Raw genomic sequence first — 12409 nt, 5'->3', positions numbered from 1 at the left:
GGACCCGCCTGTGTGGAGTTTGCATGTCCTGCCTGTGCCTGCCTGGGTTTTGTCCAGGCACATCCCCAAAACACACAACATCAATTGGAGACTCTAAATTGCCCCTAGGTGTAATTGTGAGTGTGGTTGTTTGTCTCTATGTGCCCTGCGAATGGCTGGCGACCAGTTCAGGGTGTACCCCGGCTCCTGCCCGTTGACAGCTGGGAGAGGCTCCAGCACGCCCCGCAAACCCTCATGAGGATAGGCGGCAAAGAAAATGGATGAATGGATGGATGGCTATAGAACACGATGAGTGTTTTGAAACCTCAGCCCTAATTTGAAACCCTACTCCTGGTTTAAAACCCTTCTTTTCTTGAAACCCAAGCCTAGAATTTGAACCCCCTAACTTGTTTTGAAACCCAAATTTGAAAAGACACCTTCACTTTGAAACACTACTCCCGTCTTCAAACCCTAATCCTGTTTTGAAACCTGGATTTGAGACCTGTCTTGAAACACGAATTTGAAACCCTACCCCGACTTTGAAACCTTTCTTTCAAACCCTAATCCAATTTGGATAGCCTAGTCCAAAACCCCAGTCCCGTTCTTGAAAGCCAAATCCGAAACCTTCATTGACTCTTGAAGGACTTAATTTGAAACTTTAATTCCGTTTTAAATCCTAATTTGAAGCGCTTATGAGCAAAACGGGAATTATTTGACTCTCGTTTGAAGCGTCTCTGTAGGCATTTCTTTCGGCTTGTCGCCACGGCGTGTCATCTCAGACAAACGCTCGTATTTGTTTGGAACAGTTTTTACGTCGGATGCCCCTCCTGACCCAACCCCTCTGCATTTATCCGGGCAGAGAGCTGGAGAACTGTCCCGGCGAGCTTCGGCTGAAAGCCAGACCGCACCCCGAACTGGCAGGGCAGATATCGACACCATCACTGAGCGGGAATCGATCCCACGCTTCCTGTACCACGACACAATATCGGCGACCCGATTGAAGGATCTCTAATCTTTGCAAATGGTGGCAAAAACGTTATTAAAGTTTTAAGGCGTTTTGTTCCTCGTCACCAAACTGTAGAGACAAAAAAAAAAAAAAAAAACAACACAACACACTTCCATTTTTTGTTTTTTCAGCCGTTCTTCTTCTTGTTCTTGCAGAAACGACGCCCGGCCGCCACACTCGAGTCTCAGTCCGGCGGCGACACACAAATGTCACCTTTTCTCGCTGAATGAATCAAACGAGAAAACAAACAAAGGAGAAAAGTGCCGTCCACGCCGGGAGGCCCATTCCAAACATTCCGGCTTGAATGTCACACCGCCGCACAATTGCGCCGTCCTAAAGGTCACGCCGGCAAAACGGCCCACGAGCATTGATTCGCGCACACGCACACGCTTGTACATAATGGCCGTCGTGCGCCTCCACCACAAATGAAACTCACTGGCCATTTTATTAGGTACAGTCTGGAGGAGTCAGGTGGCCGTTTCATTTTTATTTAACCAAAAGACTTGAATTTTCATATGTGCCTCGATGGACGTGGTCACATGACCACATCTGAGAATTTGTTTTTTTTTTTGTGAGGGTTTGTGTTGTGTTTTACTACACACCCCCTTTGGGCATGAATTATTATTTTTTTTTTTAATAAAACACACTGTTAAATGGTGACCTCCGGTTACTTCTAAGAGTGTAAATACTGGGCAATCGTAATATTTTGAAAACTTAAAATATGACTCCAAACAACCAAAATAATTTTGCCAAACTTCAGACATAAAAATGTAGACTGACTGAAATTATATCCATCAAATAGGCTACTGCACTTACAAGTTATACTTCAGAAATAAATACACATTTGTGTATATATATATATATACATATATGGATATACACACACACATATATGTCTGTATACATATATATATATATATATACACACACACACACATATATATATAACACAGACACATATATACATATATATACATATATAAGCACACACACATATATATGCACACACACACATATATACACATATATATGCACACACACACACCATACACATATATATGCACACACACACATATATTAAATATATATGCACAAACACACACATATATATACGCACACACACATATATGCACACACACACATTTACACGCATATATATGCACACACACATTTACACGCATATATATGCACACACACACATATTACACGCATATATATGCACACACACATATACACGCATATATATGCACACACACATATACACGCATATATATGCACACACACATATACACACGCATATATATGCACACACACATATACACACGCATATATATGCACACACACATATACACACGCATATATATGCACACACACATATACACACGCATATATATTGCACACACACATATACACACGCATATATATGCACACACACATATACACGCATATATATGCACACACACACATATACACGCATATATATGCACACACACATATACACGCATATATATGCACACACACATATACACGCATATATATGCACACACACACATATACACGCATATATATGCACACACAGATATATATATACATATATATGCACACACATATATATATACATATATATGCACACACATATATATATACATATATATGCACACACACATATATATATACATATATATGCACACACACATATATATATACATATATATGCACACACACATATATATATACATATATATATGCATACACACATATATACATACTTGTATATATGCATACACACATATACATACTTGTATATAAATATACACACGCGCGCACGCACACATATATATGAGAGAGAGAGAGATCATGAAATATAAAAGTGAGCAATAAAATGCGTGATCACCAGGGCCAGTGCTACAGATAGGCCTCATCGTATTAACAGTTGTCAATTATATAATATTTGAGAAATTTACGTCCGACTTACCTTTGCGTTTCCTGGTTTAGATATGCTCCTGGATATTTTTTTTTTGCTCCTCGGCTCCCAAAATTGATCATATCGGAACGTAGAGCGGACAGCACTTTGCCAGGAACGTCCACTTTTAGCACGTGTTCGGTTAGACACGTTGATACATTTTTCCTTCCTATCTGCACGGTTACACTTTTTTCTAGCCATGCCCATGTGAAACAGTTTTTTAGCCCGTGGTTTTTTATCAATTTCCCTGGCATGATCGTCACCTTTTCGCTCCAAGACGTTCACCATACTGACAAACGTGCAAACCGCTCGATAACATATATTATAACTATGCCGCAGTAAACAGAATGTTTCTCTATGAAATGTTAACATCAGAGTGAAAATACCGACGAAATACCGCCAAAATGCTGTCGGAAATCGGAATGTTGTCGTTATCATAAAAATATTTATCATAAATACAACATTTGATCCAAGCAGATAGCAATGCCGTTTTCCGCTATCACAGCCGTGACTAATTTCACGACGAGCGTTGCCGATCGATCCTGGCGGCCGGTCTCGAGCGCAGCCTCGCCCCGCGTCAAGCCGTACCCCCCAAAAAAAAAAAAAAAAAATTTCCCAATGGATTTACACGTTTCACAAAAATGGCAATTTCAGCTGGAAAAAACTCTGGAATTCCATGGAAAATTCTCATCCCTGCAACGGATAGGTTTCCAATTACGCCATCTTGTGTGTCATAAAGGTCAGAGAACACAAGGTGAGAGATGACACGTTCATTTTTTTGTCTATGGTTAATTTATCCGATTGGTCTAAGGGTGGTGACGTCATTGGAAACCTGTCCATAACCACAATGATAATTATTCTAAACTGCTATTACAACTTTACTTGTGCACTTATTCCTCTCAAAAGGTCTCTGAAATAATATTTCCCCTTTATGGGTTAAGGTTATCCTAATTTAAATAACTCAGCTACCAAATAAACTCCCCGCTTTTTTAACTGTCTTGCAGATGAATAATAATAATAATAATAGACCTGGTTGTGGAAGAAAAAGTGTGAACATTTAATAACCAAAGAAAGCATGGAAAATCAAATATGTATACAAAACAAACACTCATTCCAATAAAACAAAGTCAAAATACACATATGAGCTAAGCTAATTTAAGCCAACTAAGGGGATCATACAAATATGAACATAGCAGGCAAAAGAAAAGAAATTCAAACCCCAATGTCCCCGCAGCGTTTCAAACGGCAGGAACCAAGAAAGTCGAGGGACGTGTCCAATGGTCCAGCCTCAGTCCTGACGGTCCTCGTCCTCGGCCTCGCTAGCTTGCGTTAGCTTGTCGCTAGCGTCCTAGCTAAGTTCCATGCATCCACTTCGTCTCTGTATTAGCTGCTAACTCCGCCACGTTACGGCGTGATTTGAGTAGTCCAACTCAAACGACACACTATCAAAATTGAACTGTCAACAGTCCTTGTCGATCACGTTAATCAATGCTAATAAATAACTTTTCCTTGCTTAAACAAAAACCAACTAAGTACTCCGCACTCCGTTCTGCTTTTTTTCTCTCTCTCTCTCTCTCTCTCTCTGTTGCCTCGATTCACCACGCCTCCTCACACGTCACTTCCTGTCCTTCTCAAACGCTGGTGACAACAATAAAATGTCAAACAAAAGTATTTCTCTACACAAATTAATAAAACACATCCCAAACAAATCCCTCCAAAAGAAAATAAATTCAGCACATACTTTAACAAACATTCCTCCACTTTGTATAAAGAAAACCTATAACCTAATTGCGTCTTCTTCTTCTTTTCCTTTTGGCTTGTCCCATTAGGGGGCGCCACAGCGTGTCATGTTTTTCCATCTAACTATAACCCAATTGCTACTTTGTGTATTTTAACTTTTAACTGTAGCATTTTTTTTTTAACTGGGTTACACGCTACTGTGCGTAAGTCGCAAGTTTTGTGTAGTGCATCCACTCGTCAAAGCGTATCTGTGCCCCCATGGTCTTGTTAGGTTTTTGTTCACAAGTCATTTGTCATCGGACCACGCCTCATGTTTTTGGATCTTGCCTATAGCCTAGCGTTTTTGTGCTTCTGCCGCTTTTGGACTGCTTATTGGTATACGACCTCGGTTCAGAATGAAACCACGCTTAACATCATGTCCTCGTGTCAGAGTCCTGCATTTGGGTCTGTCCCCGTGTTTTAAAGTAGTAAAGTTGCCTGTGTGGGAGCTAAACCTGAATAATGTCCCAACAGACATGGGACGCTTGCAACGCCATGACGGTCTTGAACCTTGTCGGCATATTATTAGTCCTATATTATTGATATTTGCAAGATATTTTTCTGTGCAGACGTGTGTCGATGATGAGTTTGAGCTCCGAAGCAACTAAAGAACCATCTTTAAAGTGTTTTCTTTTGTGGTAAAAAAAAAAAAAAAAAGTGATTGTTGTTATTGTTCTTATTTCAGAAAATTCTCAAATACCTTTTTCTCGGAATCAAATTTCTCTTGGTTCAATTTCTTTGATTTTTTTTTTTTTTTTTTGGGGGGGGGGAAGCAAACAAGACACTTTGGTATCAAGTCTACTGATTTATTACTCATTTTCCATTTTCCATTTATCCGAACAAGCACATCGATAATGTTGACTTTGCTCCAAAGATTTCTAAACAAATATTCTTCCTTTTATCAGTGGAACAGAAGAAGGAAAAGAAAGCAGTAGTTTGAATACTAAGAAGTAATAATTAGGAGCATGAGCACAAAATATAAAACGTGAGCCTCATTCAACTGAGGCTCTGCTCTACAAAAATACATCCAGGTAAACTTTTTATCTTCTAGTTGATGCTTTTTTTCTCATTATTAATCACAAGTGATCGTAGCAATCTACTGTACAACGTCACACTTGTTTGCAACATATGTCAGAAAGTCTCTCGGGGTAACCATGACGACGGGGGCGCAGGAGGAATCAAACAACGGTCCTGCTTCGGGGGCTAACGAAGAAAGCGGCATTGGTGGTAAAACTTTTACCCTTTAAACTCTTGAATTTGGTCAGAAGTGCATAAAAGAGACAGAGTGGGACCTCCTGTTCACAAGCGACCATCTCCGTCACCAAATCTTTTATTAAAAAAAAAAAAATCTTGTTCAAACTTAAAATGGGGATGAAGAATTGTTCATTTTAATACTCGATAACAATTTGATTTTGCTTTAAATTCTAATAAGTAGACTTTACTATACTATGATGTCAAATGTACAGGTGAATTTTTTTTCAAATTGGTGACAATACATAAACCAATGATATGAATAAACACAGATGAATACATACAAGGAAAAAACAAAATGGCAAAACTAATAATATTACATTATTAGGCGGCACGGTGGTTCAGCCCCCCCCCCCCCCCCGTGTGGAGTTTGCGTGTTCTCCCCGTGCCTGCGTGGCTTTTCTCCGGGTGGGCACTCCGCTTTCCTCCCACATCCCCAAAACATGCAACATTCATTGGACACTCTCAATTGCCCGTAGGTGTAATTGCGAGCGCGGCTGTTTGTCTCTATGTGCCCTGCGATTGGCTGGCGACCGGTTCAGGGTCTGCCCCGCCTCCTGCCCCTTGACAGCTGGGATAGGCTCCGGCACTCCCCGCGACCCTCGTGAGGATAAGCGGCTAAGAATATGGCTGGATGGATTACATTATTATTGTGATTCATTTATCTAATTAAGTAATGTTTAATTTTAAATCATTCAAATCAAATCAATGCAAAAAATCGAATAAAAGCGTTTGTGAAAACATTTCAATGGGAAGTCTTACCAGCGACTCGCCGTTGTTGAATTTGTGTCGCTAACAACTGTCGTTGTTGTTTTGTCGCAGGAGTGACAGCGTAAAAATGCCACGACAACAATGCGCAAAGTTGCATCCTGGGGGGGGGGCAAACCCCAAAACAGTCAACGTTGCGCCTTTGGGCCAAAGATTGACAAAGTCAAGTTCTCAAGAAAAGTCACGCGACGTGACGTTTGTGCGAAAATCACACAAAGTGAAGTTTTTCCGTCTCGCTGTTGGTCAAGAGGACGACGGTGACGGGGACGCCCCCCCCCCCCCCCCCCCCCCCGAATGATTGACCTTCAATTGTGCGCAGTCTGACTCCGGTTGACACAATCGCTCGGCATGTGTGCGCGTGTCGCCATGGAAACAAAATCAATCCCATTTCAAATTCATTTTGTCCCCCCGCCCCCTCATGGCCATGCAATTAAATGCAAGCTTAAAAATCTGCCGCCTAACTGTACCAGTAACTGCGTTCGGAATCATTCACTTATTTACGTTCCCCATGATGGATGAATAGAAAATTTCCGACTGGACCTTTTTCGATAGCATTGTAGCCCATTCGAATGTTTTAAATAATAGCACTCGAAAAAAAAAAAATAAAGTAGCACAGATATGTACATGGAGACGGTTCTCGGTAACCTGCATGAATATTAGTTGCTCTTTGCAGAGGATGAAGAATATATGCAGGTGAGTGTTGGTTTATTAGTTGTACGTATTTTCGACGGTTTCTCTACTGCAGATTTTCACCTATCACGCGTGATTTCCAGGAAGTATCTCCTGCCGTAAAGGGGCGGGGCTTCACTGCGGAGTGATGAGGGAGGTTACGAGTCTTGAAAGCCTGTCCGAGATGGCGACTAGAACAACACCTGCAAGGGGAGGGCAGGGGGGTGTGGGGGCGCCAGGAGGTGGTGACTCAGCATCGGGTGAAATTCCGTCCCCAGGGGATACGGAGAGTCCAGGAGGCGGATGGGCGGCGAGGCGAAGAAAGAGGGCGGCGGTGGCGGATTTAGGGCGAGGGGGTGGGGGGCGAAGTGTGTCAGGGGTTGGGGGTACGAAGGGAGCGGGAGGGGCGGGGGAAGGAGGGATATGTGGTGGTGGATGACCGTGTGGTGGAAGGAGAAGGAGGACGGTGCCGGGAGGAGGAGGGGACCCTGGAGGGGGACGCACCCCGGAGGGAGGCCGTGGGGGAAACGAGGCCTCTTCTCCGGGTAGACGAGTTCCACAGTCCTGCCCTCGTGACGCCTCCCAGCCGGATGAGAGTCTTTCGGCGAGGGGACATCCGGCAACTTGTCCTTCTCGCAATGCCGACTGTCACCGTCCCCCTCGCTTTGAGGAGGTTTGGGTTCCGAAATGGGGGCGTCACCGCCCGGGCTCACGCGTTCACCGCTGACGGTGACATCATCACGAGTTGTGTCCTCTGGAGGCGCGTCGACGTTGTTGTCGACGTTCTCGCGGCGCAGACGACGGCCACGGGCGGGACGAAATCCTTCCGGGACGTCGTCGAGGCGCGACGGTCGGCTCGCGTCGCCGGCCTCCCGACACGCTTTATCCGTCCCGTCGGGTGAGAAGTCACTCGGATTTGTCTCCTTGCTGCTGCCGCTGCCGCTGCCCTGTGGGCGTTCCAGTTCCGTGTTGTCGTCTTCACGGGTGTTTTCCCCGGGAGGCGCCTTGTCGAGTATTCCATTGTCGGCGACGGCGTTGTCGTTATCTTGGCAGAGCTCAGCGTTGGCATCCGGGCGTACTTTATCTGTCTCGACAGGTTTCGCCTCTTTGCCGCTTCCTTCCGTTAAGTCCAAAGTTGTCTTCGAACCGAAGCCGACAACTCTTCTGGTTTGTCGTCGTCCACGCTTGCGTTTCTTCCGAGCGTTGTTTTCCGGGCACTCTGCCCGCTTCCTCTTTGCCGCGCGCCTCACTTCCTGTGAGAGACCCTCGCAGCCGAGTTCAGTGTTTGTGCGTCCCGGCGGGACCCTCGGCTCACTTTCTAGCTTTGCTGCATCAACGGGGTGATTATGTCCCGCCGCCGTTTGTCTGCGAGCACACGCTGGGCCTCTAAAAGAAAGGGGGTCGGGGCTAATCGCCGCATCGCATGCTGCTTCCGCGTGTTTTGATGGCGAGAGATGGATTTGGCGTTCGCACGCTGCGTCTCGGCGGGGGGACGAGAAGCTGCTAATCGCCGCCTCGCACGCTCTCGCCTCCCGAGAGCTTATCTCGCTCCGATCCCCGCACTTGTTATCTCGCCGCCCTCGCTCGTCTCCATCTTGATGTTTGCGCCGCGGCCCCGTAGTCGCCAGACGGCGCGGCGTCCGGGTGGCGGGGCTAATCGCCGCATTACATGCCGCACCCCCGCGGAGGCCCCGCCCGCACGGTAATGGCCGGCACCGAGGCGGGCCGGCCCCCGCGTTCACCTGCATCCAGCGATTACACCGATTTGCGGGAAGACGACTTAATAGCGCGTCGTTCTCCGCTATCACTCCCTGGCCCCCCCCCCTCGGCGTCTTTCCGAGGCCTGCGAGCATCCGCCGCGCCGCCAGATGACTTAATAGCCGCTTTTCTGTTCCGCCGTCCTCTCTTTCCAGCCTTGCCATCTCGCAAAGACTAGTTATTATCTCCCTCCTCCTTTGCTCTTTCCTCTTCATCTCCTCTCCTCTTTTCCTTCTCCCCCTCTTCCTCAGCCCTCCCCTTTTCCTCCTCCTCTTTCTTTTCCCCAGTCCAACACGGCCGGATTCGAAAGCGTCGGCACGAGGAAACGGGCCGACCACTTTGCCGACTTCGTCGCCGCCTTCGCCTCGGCCCGCGACTGGCAGAAGATTTCCCGCCTGTCCTCCTTCATTCTCGTCCTGGCTTTCATCTGACTCTATCCTGCCGCCTCCCCCGCCGTTTTCCCACTTGTGTTGGCAGCCGTCCCGTTTGATCACTGACGGCTTTATTCTCCTCCCCGGTTCCCCCCGGCCGCCTCCGTGCGCTCGGAAATCGTACAGCAGCGGGTTGACGCTGTAGGAGAGCGAGGGCGACGTCTTGGTGTAGCGGACCATCTCCGAGGGCCACAGCAGGACGCGGCTGCCGTCGCGGCTCAGGACGGGACAGAAAGGTTCCTTGGGCCGACCTGGAGTAGAACTCGGTGATTGTTTTTGATCCATGTCTTTGGGTTGGTTCACGAATCCTGCTTGATGGATCACGGCGGGAACGGAACAACGTAGCTTTTGGACAAAATCGCCTTTGTTAGAGGTTTCAAAGCCAGAACTCTGACACTCCAAAGTGGGCGGTGGCAGGACTGGAACCTTGCTGGATCCAGTGCCACCTTCATTACCTGGTTGGGTTGGAGTCCCACTCTGACCAGATACTAGGGCTCCAATCTCACTATCACCAGTATCTTTGACAGTTCCAGTCCCAGGTCCACCTCGGTCACGGGCTTCGGTCTCATGTCGATCAGTAGCTTTGGGTCCCGAACCACCTGTGTCCCAGTCTTCCTCTCCAGTGACACTACCAAGACTGACTTGGGATCCAGCTGGATCCTGGACTTGAGTGCTATGTGTTAGAATGATTTGGGCTCCTAGCCCACTTTGACAAGTAGCATGGCCTTCAGTCCTGATTCCACCACTATTTCTGATGGCTCTAGTCTCAATTCCGTGACTAACTCCAGCTCCAATTTCACGTCTACCACTGTGCTCGGTGCTGGTACTACCTCCCGCATTGATTAGGGATCCCATGACACTTTGACCTTTTATTTGGTCTCCAGTCTTACTTCGGCCACTATCTTCAGTGGATGCGGTTTTAGTCACAGATTGACCACAGGCCTCAGCTCTGGTACTACCATCTGCATTGATTTGGCCTCCAGGCCCACAGTCTTCAATGTCTTGGGCAACAGTTCTACTTCCACCCCTGTCTTCACCTACACTCCCACTTCTACCGGTTGTCTGTGTTCCACTGACTTGGGCCGCGGTTCCACTTCGGCCATTATTCTGGGCTCTTGTCCGACCTTCTTCACCGGTTTGGTCTTCAGTCCCGCTTTGGCCGGCTACTCGGGCTCCATATCCGATACTAACTTTGGCTCCAAGCCCACTTCCACCTCCGTCTTGGGCTTCCGTCCCACATTCACCAACGACTGCCGGTCTAATCATACTTCCAGCAGTGTCTTGGGCACCTGTCCCGCTTCCCACGTGGACAGGGGCTCCGGTCCCGTGTTGGTGGTTACATAAAGACAACGCGGCGTTCATCGGGTCGTCCAGTTCTCTGGTCAAAGCACGGCCACACGGTGCAGCTGAGATCCGCTGTGATGAGACATTTCTGTCCACTTCGTGGGTCGTCTTCTGCCCGTCTCGCGAACTCCGCCCGGCTTGGATGAAGACGGCGGCTGATTGGTGGAGCAGAACACAGCTCCTTTTAGGCAGAGAGAAGCAAACGGGGCGTCCCCTGCTGGCGACGGAGGTTTTGTTTTCGCTGTTGGTGGCTCTAATGGTGTCGCTTAAGAAACCGGGAGCCCAAGGGAGCTTGTTAAGGGCTCCGCTTTGGCCGGTCTCGCCGTTTCCGCCCGTGACGTCGCCGGACGTAATGGCGCCGTCGTCCAGTTGCCGGTACGGCCACCGCGCGTCGCTCAGGAGTCGGCTTCCCAGAGGAAGGAGCAGTGAGCTTTGAGGATCTAGAGGAAGGGAAGAAGGAGACGAACATGGAGGATTACAAGAGAGCTTACATTTGCATGTGAGAAAAAAGACAAAGATGAAGATGATTTTGGGCCCGTTTGCGGAGGGATTCGGCAATCCGGCCGCCGGGTATCACTTTTTGTCGCTCATCACACGTCGCAATGTGATTTACGAGCGTGGGACGCACTGGAGAAGAAATAAGCGCGCTGATGAATGCGAGGCTTACTTGGAAGCGTCTTTTATGTTCATACGAAATATCCGTTTCTGCAGATCCGTTTTGGAGCGCCGGGAGGCAGCTGCCGGGCCTCCGTTTGCCTACCGCAGGATTTACGCGCTTGGCGAGGGCTGCGCTGGAAATACGTCGCGAGGCGAGGATGCAAATCCTCGGACACTTCCTCCTCATCCCGCTGCTGCACCTAAACCAGGCCTTCCTCCTCAACTTTGTTCTCCTCTTCGACTTTCCTCCACCTCCCGAACATCTTCCTCCTCCTCGATGCATATCTTTAAAACAAATGTTTCCATCTGTTTGAGAAAAACGCAAAACTTTGCCGAACGTTTATGAATATTCATGCGCCGGTGACGGGTTTTGAGAGCATTTGTCATTTCTTTAAAACTCCCACTGATGATTTTTTTACCCACAGAAAGTCTTCAAGTGGGACACAACAAACTCCCCGTTCACCAGACTGTCACGTCATTGAGTACACAAATGAAGGATATTCGCTACTCAATGCTCAAGAAAAGAGTCGGTTTTACTTTTGCTGGTTCTGTGACTCTTCCTGCGGCACGGTGGATCAACTGGTAAAAGCGCTAGCCTCACAGTTCTGAGGTCCTGGGTTCAATCCTGGACCCGCCTGCGTGGGTTTTCTCCGCTTTCCTCCCACATCCCACACCGGTTCAGCGTGTGCCCCGCCTCCTTCCCTTTTGACAAGCTGGGATAGGCTCCGGCACTCCCCGTGACCCTTGTAAGGATAAGCGGCGAAGAAAACGGAAGAACGGATGACTCTTCCCAACTAGGAATAC

General features: G+C 47.4%; 1 protein-coding gene across 1 annotated transcript in view; it reads right to left on the bottom strand.

Moving 5' to 3' along the window:
* Positions 1-7049: 7049 nt before the first annotated feature.
* Positions 7050-12409, bottom strand: part of LOC133509902 (G patch domain-containing protein 8-like) — a 48167-nt gene continuing 42807 nt past the window's right edge. Inside the window, exon 5 of the mRNA XM_061837367.1 lies at positions 7050-11388. Coding sequence (XP_061693351.1) covers positions 7607-11388 — 3782 coding nt within the window. The 3' untranslated portion in view covers positions 7050-7606. The remainder of the gene's footprint in view (positions 11389-12409) is intronic.

This window comes from Syngnathoides biaculeatus, chromosome 12 (assembly GCF_019802595.1).
Source record: "Syngnathoides biaculeatus isolate LvHL_M chromosome 12, ASM1980259v1, whole genome shotgun sequence".
NCBI classification, from domain to species: domain Eukaryota; kingdom Metazoa; phylum Chordata; class Actinopteri; order Syngnathiformes; family Syngnathidae; genus Syngnathoides; species Syngnathoides biaculeatus.
Note: the sequence above shows the minus strand (reverse complement) of the source record. Positions and strands in the feature narration are given on the sequence as shown.